Source organism: Centroberyx affinis, unplaced genomic scaffold (assembly GCF_046629955.1).
Source record: "Centroberyx affinis isolate AG114_WGS23_722 - 3 ecotype Tasmania unplaced genomic scaffold, CSIRO-AGI_Caff_v1 ptg007305l_1, whole genome shotgun sequence".
NCBI lineage: Eukaryota > Metazoa > Chordata > Actinopteri > Beryciformes > Berycidae > Centroberyx > Centroberyx affinis.
In genome coordinates this window covers 1-25,000 of record NW_027283689.1, presented here as the reverse complement: position 1 = coordinate 25,000, position 25,000 = coordinate 1, and the positions used below count along the sequence as shown (strand labels likewise).

The 25,000-nt window shown below is 45.4% G+C and overlaps 1 protein-coding gene and 1 pseudogene across 2 annotated transcripts; both read right to left on the bottom strand.

The window, feature by feature from the left end:
- The window catches only part of LOC139639444 (host cell factor 1-like), a 16,064-nt pseudogene extending 7,670 nt beyond the window's left edge, over positions 1-8,394 (bottom strand).
- Positions 8,395-8,542: 148 nt separating this feature from the next.
- LOC139639443 (interleukin-1 receptor-associated kinase 1-like) lies at positions 8,543-24,906 on the bottom strand. Of its 2 annotated transcripts, none has more exons than XM_071513531.1 (11): positions 24,741-24,906; positions 23,981-24,045; positions 19,859-19,970; positions 19,193-19,311; positions 17,220-17,433; positions 16,401-16,469; positions 15,815-15,884; positions 14,637-14,731; positions 11,422-12,571; positions 11,029-11,127; positions 8,543-10,642 (listed from the first exon to the last, which is right to left on the bottom strand). In XM_071513531.1, the coding sequence occupies exons 1-11, from the start codon at positions 24,777-24,779 to the stop codon at positions 10,560-10,562; spliced, it is 2,115 nt and encodes a 704-aa protein (XP_071369632.1). In that variant the 5' UTR covers positions 24,780-24,906; the 3' UTR covers positions 8,543-10,559. The 2 variants fall into 2 exon arrangements, with proteins under 2 accessions (XP_071369632.1, XP_071369633.1); XM_071513532.1 differs by having other exon boundaries at positions 15,815-15,881.
- Positions 24,907-25,000: the final 94 nt, after the last annotated feature.

Below are 25,000 nucleotides of genomic sequence, written 5' to 3'. Positions count from 1 at the left end.
TCTCTCCACCTGTCTCACCTATCTCCAGCTGCCACAGGTCTCCCAGCCTGTCTCTCTCTCCTCCACCTGTCTCACCTATCTCCAGCTGCCACAGGTCTCCCAGCCTGTCTCTCTCCCACCTGTCTCACCTATCTCCAGCTGCCACAGGTCTCCCAGCCTGTCTCTCTCTCTCCACCTGTCTCACCTATCTCCAGCTGCCACAGGTCTCCCAGCCTGTCTCTCTCTCCTCCACCTGTCTCACCTATCTCCAGCTGCCACAGGTCTCCCAGCCTGTCTCTCTCCCACCTGTCTCACCTATCTCCAGCTGCCACAGGTCTCCCAGCCTGTCTCTCTCTCCTCCACCTGTCTCACCTATCTCCAGCTGCCACAGGTCTCCCAGCCTGTCTCTCTCCCACCTGTCTCACCTATCTCCAGCTGCCACAGGTCTCCCAGCCTGTCTCTCTCTCCTCCACCTGTCTCACCTATCTCCAGCTGCCACAGGTCTCCCAGCCTGTCTCTCTCCCACCTGTCTCACCTATCTCCAGCTGCCACAGGTCTCCCAGCCTGTCTCTCTCCCACCTGTCTCACCTATCTCCAGCTGCCACAGGTCTCCCAGCCTGTCTCTCTCTCCTCCACCTGTCTCACCTATCTCCAGCTGCCACAGGTCTCCCAGCCTGTCTCTCTCCCACCTGTCTCACCTATCTCCAGCTGCCACAGGTCTCCCAGCCTGTCTCTCTCCCACCTGTCTCACCTATCTCCAGCTGCCACAGGTCTCCCAGCCTGTCTCTCTCTCCTCCACCTGTCTCACCTATCTCCAGCTGCCACAGGTCTCCCAGCCTGTCTCTCTCCCACCTGTCTCACCTATCTCCAGCTGCCACAGGTCTCCCAGCCTGTCTCTCTCCCACCTGTCTCACCTATCTCCAGCTGCCACAGGTCTCCCAGCCTGTCTCTCTCTCCTCCACCTGTCTCACCTATCTCCAGCTGCCACAGGTCTCCCAGCCTGTCTCTCTCCCACCTGTCTCACCTATCTCCAGCTGCCACAGGTCTCCCAGCCTGTCTCTCTCCCACCTGTCTCACCTATCTCCAGCTGCCACAGGTCTCCCAGCCTGTCTCTCTCTCCTCCACCTGTCTCACCTATCTCCAGCTGCCACAGGTCTCCCAGCCTGTCTCTCTCCCACCTGTCTCACCTATCTCCAGCTGCCACAGGTCTCCCAGCCTGTCTCTCTCCCACCTGTCTCACCTATCTCCAGCTGCCACAGGTCTCCCAGCCTGTCTCTCTCTCCTCCACCTGTCTCACCTATCTCCAGCTGCCACAGGTCTCCAGCCTGTCTCTCTCCCACCTGTCTCACCTATCTCCAGCTGCCACAGGTCTCCCAGCCTGTCTCTCTCCCACCTGTCTCACCTATCTCCAGCTGCCACAGGTCTCCCAGCCTGCAGCCGCTCATGCCTCCGTAGACCAGCAGGTGGCGGCGGCCCGTCTTGCTGCTGAAGGCCACGGCGGTGTGGCTCTCCCTGGGGGGCGGGGCCTGGCCGGAGGTCAGGGGGATTTCCCAGCCGACGACGCTGGAGCCGACCCGCAACTCCAGGCTGTAGAGGTCGTTCAGGTACCTGACAGAACACATGTGTGTGTGTGTGTGAGAGGTCGTTCAGGTACCTGACAGAACACATGTGTGTGTGTGTGTGAGAGGTCGTTCAGGTACCTGAACGAACACATGTGTGTGTGTGTGAGAGGTCGTTCAGGTACCTGACAGAACACATGTGTGTGTGTGTGTGTGTGTGTGTGAGAGGTCGTTCAGGTACCTGACAGAACACATGTGTGTGTGTGTGTGTGTGAGAGGTCGTTCAGGTACCTGACAGAACACATGTGTGTGTGTGTGTGTGTGTGTGTGAGAGGTCGTTCAGGTACCTGACAGAACACATGTGTGTGTGTGTGTGTGTGTGTGTGAGAGGTCGTTCAGGTACCTGACAGAACACATGTATGTTTGTGTGTGTGTGTGTGTGTGTGTGTGTGTGTGTGTGTGTGTGTGTGTGTGTGTGTGAGAGGTCGTTCAGGTACCTGACAGAACACAGGTTCCTTCAGCCTCAGGAGAACCGGCTGCTAACTTCAAGTCTCATGGAAAATAAACAGACTGTGTGCGGAAAGTAGAGCTGCAACTAACCATTATTTTCACTGTCGATTAATCTGTTGATTATTTTCTCGATTAATTGATTAGTTGTTTATCTATAAAATGTCAGAAAATGGTGAAAATGTGGATCAGTGTTTCCCAAAGCCCAAGATGACGTCCTCAAATGTCTTGTTTTGTCCACAACCCAAAGATATTCAGTTTACTGTCATAGAGGAGGAAAGAAACCAGAAAATATTCACATTTAAGAAGCTGGAATCAGAGAATTTTGACTTATTTTTCTTAAAAAATTACTCAAACCGATTAATCGATTATCAAAATAGTTGGCGATTAATGTAATAGTTGACAACTAATCGATTCATCATTACAGCTCTAGCAGAAAGAGTCAAAACTTTACGTTGAGGGAGAAATGAAAAGTATCTACTAAGAACATTCCTATACACTCACTTCATGTGTGACCTTTGACCCACAGCTACACCTTCAGTGCCTAAAACTCCAGAACTGATTCTGCTTCACCGTTAAAAGATTCAACTCTAAAGTCACTTCTTGTGTTCAGAGGACAAATCTCACAGAAACTGACAAGTCGCTTCTTGGCATCGTCCATCAATCCCTGCTGCACCTGAACTTCCCACAGGATCAATAACCTGCATCTGATCTAGAAGAAAGTGCTGGAACTGAACAGTGTTATTATATTCTATCTGTATTAACATAATCATGAATACTCAATAGGGCTGAACAATTAATCGAAATATTATTGAAATCTCAATATGGCCTACTGCAATGTTCAAATCACAGGAGGCGCAATATTAGTTAAAGGTGAAATGTGTCAAAATATCATTTTAAAGTAAATATTGTGGTGCTGCAGAGATGTCCTGGCCTACACATCATATTCTACAGACTGAAGAAAACATCTTTGTTTGGTACAGATCCCTGCAAAAATCACACCATAATCATTTTAATACGTTTTTCAGTGAAAATGAGAATAATGATGTAAAAATTATCATTCCCTCTAATATCGCAAATCATATCGCAATTGCAATATCAGTCAAAATAATCGTAATTAGATATTTTTTCTAAATAGTTCAGCCCTAATACTATAATATACACTATAAAACTCTGTAATGATCCAGATTCTGACTTTCGACACACAGGTGAAACACAGCCAGGTTCCTGTCTGTCGACCAATCAGATTCTCAGGTGAACGCCGCTGATGTCACTCAACAGGTTCATCATGAATAGTTTTTTTCAGGATTATTTATTATATTTCACTACCTGGGGATGAAATAGATTTCCTACCTGGGAATATTGTTCTTGGGGTCTTCGCTGTCATTGGCCAGTCCTCCGAACAGATAGCAGCGGTTACCAATCAGAGAGAAGCTGTGTCCCAGGCGAGGACAGGGGGGGGGGGCCGTTCCTCGGAGCCTTGGCCTTCAGCCGCTTCCACTCCCACCGGCTGGCCTGATGTCAACAACAACAACAACAACATCCGCCACTGTGTTGAGTGTGTTGAGTGTGTGTTGAGTGTGTGTGTTGAGTGTGTGTTGAGTGTGTGTTGAGTGTGTTGAGTGTGTGTGTGTTGAGTGTGTGTTGAGTGTGTTGAGTGTGTGTTGAGTGTTGAGTGTGTGTTGAGTGTGTGTGTTGAGTGTGTGTGTTGAGTGTGTTGAGTGTGTGTTGAGTGTGTGTTGAGTGTGTTGAGTGTGTGTTGAGTGTGTGTTGAGTGTGTGTGTTGAGTGTGTTGAGTGTGTGTGTGTTGAGTGTGTGTTGAGTGTGTTGAGTGTGTGTTGAGTGTTGAGTGTGTGTTGAGTGTGTGTGTTGAGTGTATTGAGTGTGTGTTGAGTGTGTGTGTTGAGTGTGTTGAGTGTGTGTGTTGAGTGTGTGTTGAGTGTGTTGAGTGTGTGTTGAGTGTGTGTTGAGTGTGTGTTGAGTGTGTGTGTTGAGTGTGTTGAGTGTGTGTGTTGAGTGTGTTGAGTGTGTGTTGAGTGTGTGGAGTGCGTGTTGAGTGTGTGTGTGTTGAGTGTGTGTGTGTTGAGTGTGTGTTGAGTGTGTGTTGAGTGTGTGTTGAGTGTGTTGAGTGTGTGTTTAGTGTGTGTTGAGTGTGTGTGTGTTGAGTGTGTGTGTTGAGTGTGTGTGTTGAGTGTGTGTGTGTGTGTGTGTGTGTGTGTGTGGTGTGTGTGTGTGTGTGTGTGTGTGTAGTGTGTGTGTGTAGTGTGTGTGTAGTGTGTGTGTGTGTGTGTGTGTGTGTGTGTGTAGTGTGTGTGTGTGTGTGTGTGTGTGTAGTGTGTGTGTGTGTGTGTGTGTGTAGTGTGTGTGTAGTGTGTGTGTGTGTGTGTGTGTGTGTGTGTGTAGTGTGTGTGTAGTGTGTGTGTAGTGTGTGTGTGTGTGTGTGTAGTGTGTGTGTGTGTGTGTGTGTGTGTGTGTGTGTGTGTGTGTACCTGCAGCTCATACAGGTCATTGCTGTATTTTCCGTACTCCACCATTCCTCCGAACACCAGCAGTCTGGTTCCATCACAGACGAAGCCGTAGGCGGCACAGCCAGGAGGGACGTCCCCACGCACCGCCGGGATGAACCACTGGTTAGTGGCTACAGGGAGGACATGAGGGAGGACACGAGGGAGGACATGAGGAAGGACACGAGGAGGGACATGAGGAAGGACACGAGGGAGGACATGAGGAAGGACACGAGGAGGGACATGAGGAAGGACACGAGGAAGGACATGAGGAAGGACAAAACAACACAATGAGTCAAATTCGAGTGAAATTTAAATATTAAGGCTAAACTTTCCATAACACTGACAGTGTTCCCCGTACAGAGGCTGGTCTGGGTCAGGGTTTGGTTTAGGGTTCTGCGATGGAACCGTCTCCCTGACTCTCAGACCTGGAGGACGGGTGAAGGAGCCACGGAGCCGTCCGGTAGGCGGTTCTGTACAGAACGGTTTGGGGCGGAGCGTTCACTCTGCAGCTCACTGTATTTTCAAGTGGCACCGAAATCTGTGTTGCGGTTCGGTCCGGTAGGAACCGGTCGTACGGGAACCGGGGCCTTAGTGGAACCGGGATCAGACCGAACTCAGTCTCCTGCTGTGAAACTAAAGTCAAACTTAACATTCTCTGCTGTTAGGAACAGGATCTATAAACAGCAACTTGATCGTTTTTAATGGGAGATGTTTCAAACTGCTCAACACTCAGACAGCTGACATGAGGCTTCTAATCCACTGAACACTGAAGGCCCAGTGCACCTCCTGGCTGCTCCTCCTGAGCTGCGCCTCCTGAGCTGCTCCTCCTGAGCTGCTCCTCCTGGCTGCTCCTCCTGGCCTGAACCCTGCTGAACACTGAGCCTGCTGTGGTTCTGTCAGCAGAGCCACAGAGCAGTTCCCTCCCTGATCACATGAGTCAGACTCAGAGGAGTGAACATGGTCTCTGGTGGGTCAGACTCAGTCCAGCAGATGGTCTGGTGGGTCAGACTCAGTCCAGCAGCTCAGTGACAGACTTCACTCTGCAGATCTCAGAGTGCTGCTGGGTGTTTTGTGGTCACTGAAAGACTCTCACTGACTCCTGCCTTGAACATCCAAACATATCAATACTTTATGATGTATGTATGTATTGATCTTGATCCTCAAGTTCATGTATAATTAGAAACTGGATCATAACTAAACAGTAAAACCTCGTCAGCTGAGCTTCCTTCAGACTCAGATCTTTAAAATGAAAAAGTTCTGATCCAAACACACAGCAGTTCAGTGCTTCTGCTCCCGGTCTGTTGTGTTTATTTATGCTTTTACATTTAATCCGTTTCTATTTTCTTCCTGCTGAGTCCATCTCTCCTGCTACAGCGGCGGAGGGGCGTGGCTGTGTGACGTCAGCAATGTTTTCAGTAAAACGCGCCATTTCTCTTTGTATTTCTGTCACAGCTAGCCTGCTGGCTAACATGTTAGCATGCTGGTTAGCAGCAGCTTCATTAGCGTTCATCTGATCCACAGCTAACCAGCTAACTAGCTAGTAGTTTCACTCCCCATCAACCCCCGAGTTATTTAATAATAATCATCCATCACTGTGTATTAATGTAACGTTAAGTGCTTTGCGCGCATTTCTTATGGAGAAGATAAAGGCGAATCAGAACACATTACTTTAGTTGGCCTGTTGCAGAACAGTATGGCTAGTGTTGGTGACGTTAGCTAAGCAATAGTTAGCTTACAGCAGCCAGCTACATTAGCAGCATTGTTTGCTATCACATGCTAACGGTGTTAGCTAACGTTATGCTCACTCAGCAACACACAGTTTAAACTGATTCACTTTCTGAACGCACGGGATCAGAAAGCCTTAACGTACCTGTGTTGTAAACGTGAAGCTCGTCCACGATCCCTTCATTCCCTCCACCGAACACAACCATCAGCTCCTTGATCGCCACGGCTCGGTGTCCGTGCCGGGGCCGCGGCACCGGGCCGGTCCAGCCCTGCACGCGCTTCCACCGGGGCTGCAGCACCGCGGGGCCCGGTGGGCCGGAGGCCATGACGCCGCTGTCCGGGTCCGAGGTCAGCTTCCTCTTGAGGGAGAAAAGAGTTCAGTCGGTAGTACTGATGTCAACAGACAGTCTGCCGCTGGTTAGCTGGCGTCCTGCAGCTCGGGCTAACGGGGCTAGCGTTAGCGTTAGCCCTGCTAATCTGGCTTCAGTTCTGCCAACAGGGCTAACTAGCCGGCTAACAGAGAACCTATAGTTAGCTACCGGGATTTAAATGAAGTTTCCTGTGTGCAGTGATCAGCAGTCAAAAAATCGTGCGCCTCATTTTCAGTAATATTTTATTTCATTTAGTGCAGCAAGAACAAACAGTGTTCCCTGACTTCCATCCTCTCCTCTGTTTATGTTGTTAGCCAGATGCCTAAAGTAGCGCTAGCTATCCAAGTTACTGCGGCACGAAATCCATGGGAGCCGCCATTTTAGCCCGGTGCAGAAAAGCTGGATAAACGCCGGCCGGCAGACGAGCGGAGCTCAGCAGAGAGAGAAACACATCAGCTCCTCCGGCCCGCAGCTGCTCTCTCTCTCTCTCTCTGACTCTCTGGGTGTTTGAAACTTGCGGCTAAATCTCCACAGCAGCGGGTCAGTGCGCTGTGATGGGAGCCGCCATCTTGCTGTTAGCAGCCACCAACCTAAACAAACTGCTGCATGAAAATGGCAGCAACAAAACAGGCGGCTAACGCTAACTTCTGTTTCCAAACCCTGCCGACGACCAAGTGTGTTTCATTCAATAAAGCTGAGCTATCGTTACCGACCATGTTACTGAGCAGCATCTCACTGTTTCATATAGCATATATATTTATATTGTATCAGTTCGGTAATCGATGAGCTCATTAGTTAGCCACATACACATGCAGATAGCAAGCAACACCACAGGAAATTGTCAAAAGCAAACTTTTATTTTGCCCAAGATAATTTGCTCCAATGCAGTCCAGTGAATCACTTCTTTCTTTGTGCTGTCAGTGCTGCAGAACAGACAGACTGCAGGCTGGTGATGCTCCTGACAGTCGTCGCCATTTTCACAAGTAACACAAATGTTAGTAGTTGCTAGCTTTTCTAGCAGCCAGTGCTAACCAGGTAGCAGCTGCCATTAGCTTGTTTTAACGATCAGCTAGCGGTAATACTTTCTCTGTAGTTAACGCAACTAGCGTTAGTGCTAGTCAACTGTAAGCTGTGTGTGAACTGAATACTGTAACGGCATTGACGCTGTTGTATTTACAAGGGTGTGGAAATGAATTTAACGTTACATCTCCCCATTCGCCACATAGACAACCATTTACAGATAGCATCATTTTGAAGTTACCTGTAGCCACTCAAACAGCCACCGGTACTGTTAGCATGTTGGGCTAACAAACGTTACTAACTTAACGTCGTTTGCGTTAGCGGGCTAGATGGGGAAATTCAAGGCTAACGTTAACCTTTTTCTGTTGATTTACGAAGAAGGCAAACTGCCACACATTACAGGTGCGGGTCAGACTAACGTTAAGCAACAAAGCTGCTGCGATGCTGTTTTGGGGAAATACTGGCATGTCAAAATAGTTAGCTAACTTTAGTTAGCATTAGTAAGGCTAGCGTTTGTTGTCTTCCCTCAAGAAAAATGGCGGCGCCGTACCGTTAGCTGTCACAATAACACAAAAATAATGTTTTATTCTTTACACAATACTTACTCGGTAATAGCTGTAAATTATATTAAAAGTGTGGGAATGGATGCTACGTTAAGAGGTAAAAGCCCGGAAGGTTGCTGCTTTTTAAAAAAACAATAAACATCTTCTCATGCCGCCCAGGAAGACGCCATTTTCTCGCCAACTTCACCGACCAGCAGTCTGTATACAGACCCCACCCCCCCCACCCCAAACACACACACACACACACACACACACACACACGGTCCAACATGACAGAAGCAGTCTGCAGGCTTTAAGTTTCATATGTTTATGTTTATTGAGCAATGTGAAAACAGTAAGGCACATGTGAGTTGCTGCAGTCTGGTGGGGTCAGTGCCTTGCTCAGGGACACTCAGGCAGGGCAGCTGAACCCTGCTGACCCCAGATCAGCTGGATGAAATGAGGGGAAGAGAAAGTGTCTGGACTCCAAGCAAGCCGGATGAACACACACATTTTAAATACTGTGTTTATCAAAGGTAATGACAAGTAATACAATTGTATCCATTAATATCAAAATTAACACCAAGACACAAATAAATATAGCATTATCTGACATGCTGAGTACCAGTTATCTTTCTAATCATGTAATACTTGCAGTGAGAGTGATGTGAGGAATAACATAAATGCAGGTAGCTTCCTGTTACACTGCAAATCTTTGGTGTGATTGTTTGTGAAGAGCAGTGCTGTATGAAGCCTGTGTGTGTGTGTGTGTGTGTGTGTGTGTGTGTGTGTGTGTGTGTGTGTGTGTGTGTGTGTAGGGCTCCAACTAACGATTATTTTCATTGTTGATTAATCTGTCGATTATTTTCTCGATTAATCGATTAGTTGTTTGGTCTATAAAATGTCAGAAAATGGTGAAAAATGTGGATCAGTGTTTCCCAAAGCACAAGATGACGTCCTCAAATGTCTTGTTTTGTCCACAACCCAAAGATATTCAGTTTACTGTCATAGAGGAGGAAAGAAACCAGAAAATATTCTGGAAAATATTCCAGAAAATATATTTAAGAAGCTGGAATCAGAGAATTTTTACTTATTTTTCTTAAAAAATTACTCAAACAGATTAATTGATTATCAAAATAGTTGGCGATTAATTTAATAGTTGACAACTAATTGCAGCTCTATGTGTGTGTGTGTGTGTGTGTGTGTGTGATATATGCAGTTAAAGGCTGACTGATGAATGTGGAAGCCTGTGGATTTTTAGTGTAGTGGAGAAACACTGAACCTGTTTGATCTACAGCTGACTGCCAGCATCAAGGAAACACCTTCACTCTTATTTAAAGCTGCTCTGTGTTTCCTTCTACCATCCATAAACCATCAGCACACTGCAGAGTCATCAGTAACGGGGCTGATGGGAAATGTAGTCTTAATGTGGAGAAACACTAGAACTAACAATACTACTGGAGTGAGATGGAGGAGAACAATCGTCTGTTTAGGAATATTCATTTGACAGTAATACAGTATTTCCTCTAATATTGTCCCGGGCCTTTATTTCCCTCAGCTCAGAGGGTCCCAGGCCTTTATTGGAAGCAGGCTTATATTAGAGACAGGCCTTTATTTCTAATTCCCTCTGTTTGATAAGTATATTTGCTCATATTTTAGTACGAAGCCTCTTTGTTTTCTGATCTGCTTCTGTTGGAGTTCGTTAGTTATCCGTTTTTTTGTTACTGCGACGCTTTACCGATAATTACGGTAATCGGCGACGGCACGCTCCAGAGACTTCCTCCGGCCGAGCCGTCTGGTGGCATACTGCCATCTGGTGGTACTTGAACGTTACTACAAACTACAGTTACATTATATAACAGGCACCAGGAGTTTACCGGTATCCACCGTTGTTTTTTCCTTTGTTGTTTTCCCCGGCCTGTATTTGGGGCCGGCCTTTATTTGTTCTGTCGACCGCGGCCCCGGACATTATCAGAGACCCGGCTTTTAACTGACTACCGGCCACTATTAGAGGAAATACGGTATACTGATGGATAAAATGAATCATAGAGAAGCTTTAACTCATTATAACCACAGTCTCCTACCGGCAGCACTGGGAGCTTCCCAGTGTGTTCAGATCTGAATCTTCTGTTCAGACTATGAAGGTTTAACATTCATCAGATAGTTGTGATCCAGTAAAAATTAGAACTGTTTAATTCTGACTGAAATATTGTGAATTTAAACAGTGAAGATTTGGTCCTTTAGTACGAGGAGCGGCCATGTGACTCTGTCACACTGCTCAGTGCATGTGCATTTTGTCCTGCAGTCAGTCGGCAAACCGGTCAGTTAACCAGTCAGTACAGCAGTCAGTCAGTTGTTGGGGTGAGCAGGCAGGTAATCCAGTTCATCGCTCTCCTCTGGTCCTGTGATCTGCTCAGAGCTCCTGACTGCATCTGACAAGACAGACACATGAGATATGAGATGAGACGGTTGAGGAAATATACAATTAGGAGGAGATGATATAAAATGAGATATGAGATATTTCTGACAGAGAAAGACCAAAGAGTTGAGATATGAGAAGAGATAAAAGAAGACATGAGATGAGATCAGTGTGTCAGTGTCAGTCTCAGATTTCAGTCTGTAGCTTCACACTGCAGGAAAACCAGACCGAGCGACTAAATCTAACATGTTGGGAAAAGTGGAATCAAACAGCCAGAGTCGCAGTCTGGAACCGTTCAGACCACAGGAAGATCTGAGGCCCGAGATTCACATCAGGTTCAGAATGTGTGTTAAAATCATCTTTAATGTGTCTGTCTGTCTGTCAGTGAGTTTGACCTACAGAGATCATCAGAGGACAGCAGCTCCGGGGTTTGGATCCTGCCTTCCTCATATAGAGTCTTCTTCACCAGGAAACGCTGCTTACAGGGATTCATCTGGACTAGAGGGACAGACAGACAGACAGACAGACAGACAGATCACATAATGACGTATTTCACAATCTTTAACAATATGTAACTCAAGGAGACAGACTGAAACATTTGGAAAATGAAAATCAGTCATTAACCTGCAGAATAGTCCTAATCCCAGTCCTAATCCAGGTATAAAACAGTCTAGTCATAAACTCAGTCCTAATTCCTATTCCACACAAACCAGTCCTAATCCTAGTCCCACACAGATTTGTCCTAATCCCAGTCCAGTAGTGATGGACCCCAGTCTGGTCTGCTGTATCTACCTGAAGACCCTGGGGAGGAGGACCGTAGTGACCCTGCAGGAGAGGGGCCTTCTGGGATACCGTAGGGCCCTGGGTAGTTCCCATGGAAGGCTCCTGAAGTACCGCACATCCCCTGATGGACCTGTGGGTGGGATGTAGGGCAGGTACCAGCACTGGGTCCAGGAGAGGGCCCCTGGTAGGTCCTATGGTTGGTCCCTTGGTAGTTCCCTTGGTAGTTCCCTTGGTTGGGCACTTGGTTGGTACCTTGGCTCATTCCTTGAGTACCATAGGCCCCTTGGTAGTTCCCTGAGTTGGTCCCTGGGTTGGTCCCTGGGTTGGTCCCTGCAGCAGACCCAGTTTGGGCCCCAGGGTGCTCCACAGCTCCAGTACCTGCTGTGGCCCCGGCTCTGGTTCGCCCCGGTAAAACTCCATGATGAGGTTTACTGTGGGTCCCTGCTGGTCTGGCTGGAGACCCTCTGAGGCTCCCAGTACAAAACCCTCCACCAGAGGGCGCACGACTCGGGGACCCGAACCTACCACTGGTACTGGTCCTGCTGGGCTGGGGAGGAAAGTTACACTGGTTTCCACCGGGAACACAGGGAGGGCTGTACTGAGACTCAGTGGGCTGGTTTTCAGTAGACCCACTGGGACTGTTATACTGCTGTCTGGTAGATGGAGATAAAGACCTATGATGTGTCCCTTTAGGTTGACTGGGAGGTCTATACTGGTTCCCAGTAGGTCCAGAGAACTGGGAGGGAGCGTTGTACTGAGAGAAGCCCTGACTCTCATCACTTTCACATGGACCAGCGAACGACAAAGAGGAGGAAGAAAAAGTGGAGAGGGAGCAGGAAGAGAGAGAGGAATGGGAGGAGGATGAGGGGAGGGAGGAGGAGGAGTGGAGCGGGTGAGGAGGAGTGAGGGAGGAAGAGGAGGAGAAAGAGGAAGAGGAAGAGGAGAGGGGTTGGTAGGTGTCTTCCAGAGGTTCCAGTCTGGACATCTGCTGGGACAGAGATCCTATACTGGACTCCAGGGACTGGGGGGGTCTGGGGAACAACTGGAGGGGGTGATGAAGAGGAGGATCAGGAGGAACTGCGAAGGAGGTGCCGCAGATGGAGGAGCAGCTGGTGGTTTTCTTCAAAATGTTGTGGATCTCTTGGAGTTCGTCAAACACCTGCGAGGAGAACATCAACCATGAGAACAGATGAAAACTCTCCGGGCCCAGACCGGATCCCTGAGGACTTCCTGCCATGTTTTTACTCTCGTAGTTTTAACTCTTGGATTATTTTACATAAAAATAGTCTTGACAAGCCCCACCCTACCTACACATTTTGTTTTTTTAATTTAGCTTATTTGTGACAAATCTGAAGTGACATGATAAACCAGTCCGACTGCGTCCATCCCCATAGTGCATCTATACTTCCTTCTGAATACCAGAAAAGAATTGTGGGAGTTGTGAATAGATGAGAAGATTTAGAGTTACAATTTCACAATTATATAACTCTTACCTCCTTTAATTAGATACTGCTTGATAAAGAAAATAGAGGCTGATAATGGCTATAATGATTTATAGAAAATGATTTTTATAACACTATGATGGAGTTTGACAGTTATAGTGATTTGCAGTTTGATAGTATACAGCTTAGTGATATACTGTAGTTTGATAGTGACAGTTTTTGGTAGTGATGTAGTTTGACAGTGATGTAGTTTGATAGAGGTGTAGTTTGATATAGGTGTAGTTTGATAGAGGTGTAGTTTGACAGTGATGTAGTTTGATAGAGGTGTAGTTTGATAGTGATATAGTTTGATAGAGGTGTAGTTTGATAGTGAAGTAGTTTGATAGAGGTGTAGTTTGACAGTGATGTAGTTTGATAGAGGTGTAGTTTGATAGTGATATAGTTTGATAGAGGTGTAGTTTGATAGTGAAGTAGTTTGATAGAGGTGTAGTTTGACAGTGATGTAGTTTGATAGAGGTGTAGTTTGATAGAGGTGTAGTTTGACAGTGATGTAGTTTGATAGAGGTGTAGTTTGACAGTGATGTAGTTTGATAGAGGTGTAGTTTGATAGTGGTGTAGTTTGATAGAGGTGTAGTTTGATAGTGAAGTAGTTTGATAGTGATGTAGTTTGATAGAGGTGTAGTTTGATAGTGAAGTAGTTTGATAGTGATGTAGTTTGATAGTGGTGCAGTTTGATAGAGGTGTAGTTTGATAGTGATGTAGTTTGATAGAGGTGTAGTTTGATAGTGATGTAGTTTGATAGAGGTGTAGTTTGATAGAGGTGTAGTTTGATAGTGGTGCAGTTTGATAGAGGTGTAGTTTGATAGTGATGTAGTTTGATAGAGGTGTAGTTTGATAGAGGTGTAGTTTGATAGTGATGTAGTGTGATAGAGGTGTAGTTTGATAGAGGTGTAGTTTGATCGAGGTGTAGTTTGATAGTGAAGTAGTTTGATAGAGGTGTAGTTTGATAGTGATGTAGTTTTATAGTGATGTAGTTTTATAGTGATGTAGTTTGATAGTGATGTAGTCTTATAGTGGTGTAGTTTGATAGTGATGTAGTTTGATAGTGATGTAGTTTGATAGTGATGTAGTTTGATAGTGGTGTAGTTTGATAGTGGTGTAGTTTTATAGTGATGTAGTTTGATAGTGATGTAGTTTGATAGTGGTGTAGTTTGATAGTGATGTAGTTTGATAGTGGTGTAGTTTGATAGTGATGTAGTTTGATAGTGGTGTAGTTTGATAGTGATGTAGTTTGATAGTGATGTAGTTTTATAGTGATGTAGTTTGATAGTGGTGTAGTTTGATAGTGAAGTAGTTTGATAGAGGTGTAGTTTGATAGTGATGTAGTTTTATAGTGATGTAGTTTTATAGTGGTGTAGTTTGATAGTGAAGTAGTTTGATAGAGGTGTAGTTTGATAGTGATGTAGTTTGATAGTGGTGTAGTTTGATAGTGATGTAGTTTGATAGTGATGTAGTTTGATAGTGGTGTAGTTTGATAGAGGTGTAGTTCGATAGTGATGTAGTTTGATATGATATAAACACAGAAAGATGAAATTAACTAACCAGTGCAGGAGATAAAAACCCTGACAAACTTCTAAAAACATTTCACGGCAAAACAAACAAAACAACAATAACCCGAATCTAAATATCAAGATGGTAGAACAACAATACTCACCCAACCACACACACACACACACACACACACACACACACACACACACACACACACACACACACACACACCTCGGTCATGGCAGGTCTCTTCTTCCTCCTCTTGTTCAGACATCGACAGGCGAGAGCGACCATGTCCATGAAGCCAGGAGGCTCTGCAGCACCACCTGCAGCAACACAGACAGAGTCACAGACACAGAGGACAGAGACACAGAGTCACAGTCACAGAGTCACAGACAGAGTCACAGACACAGTCACAGAGTCACAGACACAGAGGACAGAGACACAGAGTCACAGTCACAGAGTCACAGACAGAGTCACAGACACAGTCACAGAGTCACAGACACAGAGGACAGAGGACAGAGTCACAGACACAGAGGACAGAGGACAGAGTCACAGACACAGAGGACAGAGGACAGAGTCACAGACACAGAGTCACAGACACAAAGTCACAGACAGAGTCACAGACACAGAGTCACAGACACAGTCACAGAGTCACAGACACAGAGGACAGAGGACAGAGTCACAGACACAGAGGACAGAGGACAGAGTCACAGACACAGAGTCACAGTCACAGAGTCACAGACAGAGTCACAGAGTCACAGACACAGAGGACAGAGTCACAGTCACAGAGTCACAGACAGAGTCACAGACACAGTCACAGAGTCACAGACACAGAGGACAGAGGACAGAGTCACAGACACAGAGGACAGAGGACAGAGTCACAGACACAGAGTCACAGACACAGAGCCAAGAGCTACTGAGCACGAAATACACCTCACTGATAATGACAGGAAACGTGTTTCCAGCCACAAACACGCCATGAACATGCCATATATACCATGAACACGCCATATATGCCATGAACACGCCATATATACCATGAACACGCCATATATGCCATGAACACGCCATATATACCATGAACACGCCATATATACCATGAACACGCCATATATACCATGAACACGCCATATATGCCATGAACACGCCATATATACCATGAACACGCCATATATGCCATGAACACGCCATATATACCATGAACAGGGCATGAACATAAACACACCGCCAACACCCCAAAACATGCTACAAACACAAATGCCAGGCACACGGCATGAACACACGTTGGTACTGTGATGTGTAATCTGACCAACCAAGTGAACGTCATGTCCTCTGTTGGAGCACATGGTCACACACACACACACACACACACACACACACACACACACACACACACACACACTGACCTGTGTGGAGCCGGGGGTCCAGCTGGTTCCTCCACAGTGCAGCTTCCTCCACCTCCAACACCAAGTCCTTCTGCAGGAACAACACAACATCATGACTGTCTGCTCTGTCCTGTTTGTCTGATATCAGACTGAATGTCAACTGGTTCCACTCCGTCTCCATCTTCAGTCTTCATTGCCTCCACTCTAACAGATCAATCTAACAGCTCTGATTGGCTAATCGTTAGTCCCCCCCGGCACTCATCGGACCGATCGTTTTTCAACCGAGAAACCGCTGTTTCATGTCACGATGCCAGACCAGAATCAGTCAGCTGGTGGAGTGGGCGGAGTCAAAGGTCTGGACCCAGGAAACTGTCCTGTCAGCATGCAGCGGATCACTGACACATAGAAACTGTCTTTACTTTCACTTGAGGCTGAAAAGCTTTTTGTTGTTAAACTCGTTCTGTAAACACAGAAACACATTTGTTGAATAAATGCTTTAGCGGCGATCGTAAAATATCTTATCTGAACTGGACATCAAAGCGATTCTGAGTGTGTGTGTGTGTGTGTGTGTATGTGTGTGTGTGTGTGTGTGTGTGTGTGCTCTCACCAGGTAAATGTCTCTAGACTGCCTGTCTGTCTCCAGGGCTCGACGACCAGTCAGCACCTCCAACAACACCTGAAAAACACACACACACACACACACACACAGTATATTGGTAGTTTTACTACAGAGGAATGTTTTACTGACATTTTTACAGAAAACACAATTTGTCCTAGAACTCATTCCCTGAGTTTTTTAAAGTAAAGCAGCGTAAAGTAAACATCTCACAGCCTGAGTTGACTTGCTCTTCCAGATGATCACCTACGTTGTTAAAGGAATAGTTCATCCAAAAATGAAAACTCTGTCATCATCTCCTCCCCCTCAAATGAAACTCAGGTGAAGTTTGTTAGTCCATATAACACACAGGGAGGCTGCAGCACAACTTGGTAGCAGCCTTCTCCAAAACAACTGAAGTCAATGGGGACCAGTTCTTTAGAGCTCCAAAACAAAAACAGACAAACAATCACACTGTGAATAGAAAGACCTATACACCATTATTTGTTGCAAATCAATCAGCTGTAGTTCAGATTTGCACTAAATGATGGTGTAAATATACTGTAGGTCTTTGTGGAACTCTGAAGAACTGGTCCCCACTGACTTCAGCTGTTTTGGAGAAGGCTGCTATGGAGTTGAGCTGCAGCCTCCCTGTGTGTTATATGGACAAACTTCACCTGAGGTTCACCTGCATGAGGGGGAGGAGATGAGGACAGAGGTTTCAGTTTTGGGTGAACTACTCCTTTAAATATATGGAGAACATTGCACCTGTTCTCAAAATCTTTGTTAAACAACAGACTACGTTTCCCATCAGCCCCTGCTGCGTCTCACCACTCCGAAGCTGTAGACGTCGACGGCGGTTCCCAGCTCTCCGTTCTGGACGTACTCGTCCGGCAGGTAGGCCAGCGTCCCTCTGACTGTGGCCGTCTTCCCCACCGACGCCGTCTGACCCGCCGAGCCGCCGCCACCGGGACCACGACAGAACCGAGCCAGACCGAAGTCCGCCAGCTTAGGAACCAGGAACCGGTCCAACAGGATGTTAGAGCTGGACAGACAGAGAGAGAGACAGACAGAGAGAGAGAGACAGACAGAGAGAGAGAGAGAGACAGAGAGAGAGAGACAGACAGAGAGAGAGAGAGAGAGGGACAGACAGACACAGAAGTCAGCTTCAGATATTGTCTTCTGTTCCTTCTGTTCAGTTTTTGTGATGACAGTCTGTGCTTCAGGTGTGGACAGGTGTGGACACATCTGAACTGATCACTAGTGACTGACGTATCTGAACCGATCACCAGAGACTGATGTATCTGAACCGATCACTAGTGACTGATGTATCTGAACCGATCTGAACCGATCACTAGTGACTGACGTATCTGAACCGATCACTAGTGACTGACGTATCTGAACCGTTCACTAGTGACTGACGCATCTGAACCGATCACTAGTGACTGACGTATCTGAACCGATCACCAGAGACTGATGTATCTGAACCGATCACTAGTGACTGATGTATCTGAACCGATCTGAACCGATCACTAGTGACTGACGTATCTGAACCGATCACTAGTGACAGACGTATCTGAACCGATCACCAGAGACTGATGTATCTGAACCGATCACTAGTGACTGATGTATCTGAACCGATCACCAGAGACTGATGTATCTGAACCGATCACTAGTGACTGATGTATCTGAACCGATCTGAACCGATCACTAGAGACTGATGTATCTGAACCGATCACTAGTGACTGATGTATCTGAACCGATCTGAACCGATCACTAGAGACTGATGTATCTGAACCGATCACTAGAGACTGATGTATCTGAACCGATCACTAGAGACTGATGTATCTGAACCGATCACTAGTGACTGATGTATCTGAACCGATCACTAGTGACTGATGTATCTGAACCGATCACTAGTGACTGACGTATCGACCGCTCTGACGTCACTTCAGTCACATGACGCCGCAGCTGGTCAGCCTCTACATGTTAACAGACATTTACCAACTGACCCAAGAATTTTTGTCAAATGCCATTTTGACAAAAATATCGTCTTTGCAAAGACAATCTGTTGGTTAAGGAGGAGATTTCAACAAATGTATTCTGCCGAAACACCGATGAAAAACTGTTGGTGGAGCGGTCCAAACTTTAGTCCCGCCCACAAAGGCTCTGGTTGGCTCGATTGTTTGACAACATTATGGAAAGGACCCTACAGAGAAATAAAACGTTTTTCTTTACCTTTGGCTTGATCCGCTCTGTGTGTAAGTTCCTGCAACAACTCAACTCTCGCGAGACTTGGTTACACACAGAGCGGATCAAGCCAAAGGTAAAGAAAAACATTTCATTTCTCTGTGGTGTCTTTCCATAATGTTGTCAGACACTTAATAACAATCTGAGCCTGTCAGTGGCAAAAACAAAACAAGCTCTTTTAGTGGACGGACACTGACGGTTCGGTCTGTCCTGTCAGATCACCCTGCAGCCCGTTTTGCGGCTGCCGGCTGAAGCGATCTCGCTCAATACTGGACCAATTTCAAAAATTGTTTTCCCCATCAGTTACTTAGACACAGAAAGATGGCAAAATAGGGTCCAGGTTGAAAAATACCAAAGTTACCCTTTAACACCGACTCGTACGAAGCAGAGGGCGGAGCTTTTTACCGCAGAGTGACTTCTCTTCTGCTCACTGACTGTCAGTCAGTGGAGTCAGTGACTGGACAGGAGGACCGTGACGCGGCTCAGGGTCCGACACGACCACCTGTCATCATTGTGAACGTTAACATTATCATTATGACATCACAGCGTCGGACCTCTTGACGTCTCCGTGGAGCAGCGGGGCGTTGGGCTCCGGAGGCCGGTGGAGGAACTGCAGCGCCCGGGACGCTCCTTCAACCACACAGAGCCTCTGGGGCCAGGAGAGGGCGCCGTCCTGCAGGAGCACACACACACACACACACACACACACACACACACACACACACACACACACACACACACACACACACACACACAGTCAGTACTGGTACTGCAGTACTGATACTGACTCTCTGACCAACAGAGGGCACCACTGGACTGTAGAAATACACAGAAGTACATATTCACTCTGATACTGTAGCACTACTGATAGTAGTACTCATACTGCAGTAGTATCAATAGTGCTGATACTGCAGCTGCTGACTCATTTATTTTGAAGGAACTGTTTTTCATTTCTGATGGATTTTATCTTGTTTCCTGTTTTTATCCGTCTGATTTTAGACTTTGAGAGCACTGTGTGTGTGTGTTACAGTGTGTGTGTGTGTGTTACAGTGTGTGTGTGTGTGTGTGTGTGTTACAGTGAGTGTGTGTGTGTGTGTGTGTGTGTTACAGTGTGTGTGTGTGTGTGTGTGTGTGTGTGTGTGTTACAGTGTGTGTGTGTGTGTGTGTGTGTGTGTGTGTGTGTGTGTGTGTGTGTGTGTGTGTGTATGAGAGAGTGTTACAGTGTGCAGCTGGTCCTCCAGTGATCTGTTCTCCATGTAGCTGTAGATCAGACAGAAAGATTCTCCTGCTGCACTGAAACCCAACAAGTCCACAATGTTAGGATGTCTGAACCTGAGGAGAGGAGAGGAGAGGAGGAGAGGAGAGGAGAGGGGGAGAGGGGAGGAGGAGAGGAGAGGAGAGGAGAGGGGAGAGGAGAGGAGAGGAGAGGAGAGGGGAGAGGAGAGGAGAGGAGAGGAGAGGAGAGGAGACAAGAGGAGGAGAGGAGAGGAGAGGAGAGGAGGAGAGAGGAGGAGAGGAGGAGAGAGGAGGAGAGGAGAGGAGACATCAGAGTTTTAGAAGCTGCAGAAGAAGAGCAGCTGGTCATGTGACCTAAATGTCTAACAGATCAGATTTCATTTGGTCATTCTGTAAGTTTGATCTGAGCTGTCAAAACACGGCTCAGATCAATCAATCACCAATCAATTCATCATATCAGCACTGATTCAAGTGTCAGTTAGCACATCAGTTAGATATTAACCCGATTAAGACAATACTCTGAATGAGAAGCTGCCATGTAAACAGCATGTTCTGATCACCTGAACCTGAATAAGGTCACAGAGTCAGCAAGTCCAGTTCAGACTGTGGAGTTTTCTGATCTTAGACTCACTACTGAAGTGCTGTAGACATGTAAACACCTTCATCTGTACGAGTGTTGTATGTTGTCTGTATGTTGTCTGTATGTTGCTGTATGTTGCTGTATGTTGTCTGTATGTTGTCTGTATGTTGCTGTATGTTGTCTGTATGTTGTCTGTATGTTGTCTGTATGTTGTCTGTATGTTGCTGTATGTTGTCTGTATGTTGCTGTATGTTGTCTGTATGTTGTCTGTATGTTGTCTGTATGTTGCTGTATGTTGTCTGTATGTTGTCTGTATGTTGTCTGTATGTTGTCTGTATGTTGTTGTATGTTGTCTGTATGTTGTTGTATGTTGCTGTATGTTGTCTGTATGTTGTCTGTATGTTGTCTGTATGTTGCTGTGTTGTCTGTATGTTGTCTGTATGTTGCTGTATGTTGCTGTATGTTGCTGTATGTTGTCTGTATGTTGCTGTATGTTGCTGTATGTTGTCTGTATGTTGCTGTATGTTGCTGTATGTTGTCTGTATGTTGTCTGTATGTTGCTGTATGTTGTCTGTATGTTGCTGTATGTTGTCTGTATGTTGCTGTATGTTGCTGTATGTTGTCTGTATGTTGTCTGTATGTTGCTGTATGTTGTCTGTATGTTGCTGTATGTTGCTGTATGTTGCTGTATGTTGTCTGTATGTTGTCTGTATGTTGCTGTATGTTGTCTGTATGTTGCTGTATGTTGCTGTATGTTGTCTGTATGTTGTCTGTATGTTGCTGTATGTTGTCTGTATGTTGCTGTATGTTGCTGTATGTTGTCTGTATGTTGTCTGTATGTTGCTGTATGTTGCTGTATGTTGTCTGTATGTTGCTGTATGTTGTCTGTATGTTGTCTGTATGTTGCTGTATGTTGTCTGTATGTTGCTGTATGTTGTCTGTATGTTGCTGTATGTTGCTGTATGTTGTCTGTATGTTGCTGTATGTTGTCTGTATGTTGCTGTATGTTGTCTGTATGTTGCTGTATGTTGCTGTATGTTGTCTGTATGTTGTCTGTATGTTGCTGTATGTTGTCTGTATGTTGCTGTATGTTGCTGTATGTTGTCTGTATGTTGCTGTATGTTGTCTGTATGTTGTCTGTATGTTGCTGTATGTTGTCTGTATGTTGCTGTATGTTGCTGTATGTTGTCTGTATGTTGTCTGTATGTTGCTGAATGTTGTCTGTATGTTGCTGTATGTTGCTGTATGTTGTCTGTATGTTGCTGAATGTTGTCTGTATGTTGTCTGCATGTTGCTGTATGTTGTCTGCATGTTGCTGTATGTTGTCTGTATGTTGTCTGCATGTTGCTGTATGTTGTCTGTATGTTGTCTGTATGTTGTCTGTATGTTGCTGTATGTTGCTGTATGTTGCTGTATGTTGTCTGTATGTTGCTGAATGTTGTCTGTATGTTGTCTGCATGTTGCTGTATGTTGTCTGTATGTTGTCTGTATGTTGTCTGTATGTTGCTGTATGTTGCTGTATGTTGTCTGTATGTTGTCTGTATGTTGCTGTATGTTGCTGTATGTTGTCTGTATGTTGTCTGTATGTTGCTGTATGTTGTCTGTATGTTGCTGTATGTTGTCTGTATGTTGCTGTATGTTGTCTGTATGTTGCTGTATGTTGTCTGTATGTTGTCTGTATGTTGTCTGCATGTTGTCTGTATGTTGTCTGTATGTTGCTGTATGTTGCTGTATGTTGTCTGTATGTTGTCTGTATGTTGCTGTATGTTGTCTGTATGTTGTCTGTATGTTGCTGTATGTTGTCTGTATGTTGCTGTATGTTGTCTGTATGTTGCTGTATGTTGTCTGTATGTTGCTGTATGTTGTCTGTATGTTGTCTGTATGTTGTCTGCATGTTATCTGCATGTTGTCTGTATGTTGCTGTATGTTCCTGTATGTTGTCTGTATGTTGTCTGTATGTTGTCTGTATGTTGCTGTATGTTGCTGTATGTTGTCTGTATGTTGCTGTATGTTGTCTGTATGTATGTTGCTGTATGTTGTCTGTATGTTGCTGTATGTTGCTGTATGTTGTCTGTATGTTGTCTGTATGTTGTCTGTATGTTGCTGTATGTTGCTGTATGTTGTCTGTATGTTGTCTGTATGTTGCTGTATGTTGCTGTATGTTGTCTGTATGTTGTCTGTATGTTGCTGTATGTTGTCTGTATGTTGCTGTATGTTGTCTGTATGTTGCTGTATGTTGTCTGTATGTTGCTGTATGTTGTCTGTATGTTGTCTGTATGTTGTCTGCATGTTATCTGCATGTTGTCTGTATGTTGCTGTATGTTCCTGTATGTTGTCTGTATGTTGTCTGTATGTTGTCTGTATGTTGCTGTATGTTGCTGTATGTTGTCTGTATGTTGCTGTATGTTGTCTGTATGTATGTTGCTGTATGTTGTCTGTATGTTGCTGTATGTTGTCTGTATGTTGCTGTATGTTATGTGAGAAGCTCCACCAGAGGTCAGTTGGTCAGTTTGTTAGTTCCATGATGATGATTCTACTGGAAGTGAATTGAACACAGGGAAGGAAGGAAGGAAGCAAGGAAGGAGAGAAGATGGACGAGCAGTAAGACAGACAGACAGATGGTTAGTCAATTAGTTAGTCAGTTAATTAGTCAATTAGTCAGTTAGTCAATTAGTCAGTCAGTTAGTCAATTAGTTAGTCAGTTAGTCAATTAGTCAGTCAATTAGTCAGTCAGTCAATTAGTTAGTCAATTAGTCAGTTAGTCAATTAGTTAGTCAGTTAGTCAATTAGTTAGTCAATTAGTCAGTTAGTCAATTAGTTAGTCAATTAGTCAGTCAATTAGTCAGTCAGTTAGTCAATTAGTCAGTCAATTAATCAGTCAGTTAGTCAATTAGTTAGTAAGTTAGTCAATTAGTCAGTTAGTCAATCAATTAGTAAATTAGTCAGTTAGTCAATTAGTCAGTTAGTCAATTAGTTAGTAAATTAGTCAGTTAGTCAATTAGTTAGTCAGTTAGTCAATTAGTTAGTCAGTTCAGTAGTCAATTAGTCAGTCAGTCAGTCAGTTAATTAGTCAATTAGTTAGTCAATTAGTCAGTCAGTGAGTCAATTAGTTAGTAAGTTAGTCAATTAGTCAGTTAGTCAATCAGTTAGTAAATTAGTCAGTTAGTCAATTAGTCAGTTAGTCAATTAGTTAGTAAATTAGTCAGTTAGTCAATTAGTTAGTAAGTTAGTCAATTAGTCAGTTAGTCAGTTAGTAAATTAGTCAGTTAGTCAATTAGTCAGTCAGTTAGTCAGTCAATTAGTCAGTTAGTCAATTAGTCAGTCAGTTAGTCAGTCAGTTAGTCAATTAGTTAGGCAGTTAGTCAATTAGTCAGTCAATTAGTTAGTCAGTTAGTCAATTAGGCAGTTAGTCAATTAGGCAGTTAGTCAGTTAGTCAGTAAGTCAATTAGTCAGTTACTCAATTAGTCAGTCAGTTAGTCAGTCAGTTAGTCAATTAGTCAGTCAGTCAGTTACTCAGTGACTTACTGTGAGAGTTTCTCCACCTCGGTCTTGAAGCTCTCCTTCACCAGACTCCAGTCTAACAGAGAGTCCTGTAAACAACACAGACCAATCAGACTACCTGTAAACAACACAGACCAATCACAGACCACCTGTAAACAACACATTATTGGACTTGTGACTTTCTGATCTTGAGGTTTTTGTATGATCAGATGTTAGAAAGTGAAGCTGGAGGAGGCTGAGCAGAACATCTTACTGCACAGCTCTCTGTCCCTCTGGACCACTTTGCCTCTAACTGGATCTGTTGTTCTGATTTACTACGTTTCCCAGAATGCCTTTCAACAACCTCCACAGAAGGGATTTTGAACATGGAGACAGAGAGAGAGAGAGACAGAGAGAGAGAGAGAGACAGAGAGAGCAGATTAGGAGTTTTTCCAGTCTAGAAAAAGTGAGTCGCCCCCTTTCCTGAAACCCCGGCCTGTCTCTCTGCTGCAGTGCATTCTGGTCTCTCTCCTGCTCCTGCAGTGCATGCTGGTCTCTCTCCTGCTCCTGTGGTGGAGAAACTGGTCTCTCTCCTCTTCTCTGATGGATCTCTCCCTGTATGATTGTTGAACGTCTCTCGGTGCAAAATGGCGGCTCTAGAAAGAAGCCCTCGCTCTCTGACTCTGAGGGACTGACACCAAAACCTGTTTACCGCTGAGGTTTTACATCCTGAGAGAAGAAAAGCAAAACAAACGACTGGATGGAGTGAGAGGTGAGAGTCTCTCTCTCTCTCTCTCTCTCTCACCTGTCTGAGTCTCTTCACGGCGTACTGTGTGTTCCTCATGGTGGCTCTGTACACCGTTCCAAACCCCCCCTCCCCCACCTGCAGGGCGGGGCAGAAACCCTGCGTCCCAGCATGCACCTCTTCGTACGACCAGCATATCACCCCGCTGGAAACCACCGGGAGGGGACTGGAGTCTGGAGGCTGGGGGGGGGGGGGGGGGGGGGGGACATCATCATCTTCACAATCATCATCATCATCATCATCATCATCATCATCATCAT

Coding starts and splice junctions, on each gene's coding strand:
- LOC139639443 (XM_071513531.1), bottom strand. CDS start 24,779: ATGAGGAACACACAGTACGCCGTGAAGAGACTCAGACAG. Junction 24,046..24,740: donor CCGTGAAGAGACTCAGACAG/GTGAGAGAGAGA, acceptor TGTTGTTTACAG/GACTCTCTGTTAGACTGGAG. Junction 17,434..19,192: donor CTCCACGGAGACGTCAAGAG/GTCCGACGCTGT, acceptor CTGTCTGTCCAG/CTCTAACATCCTGTTGGACC.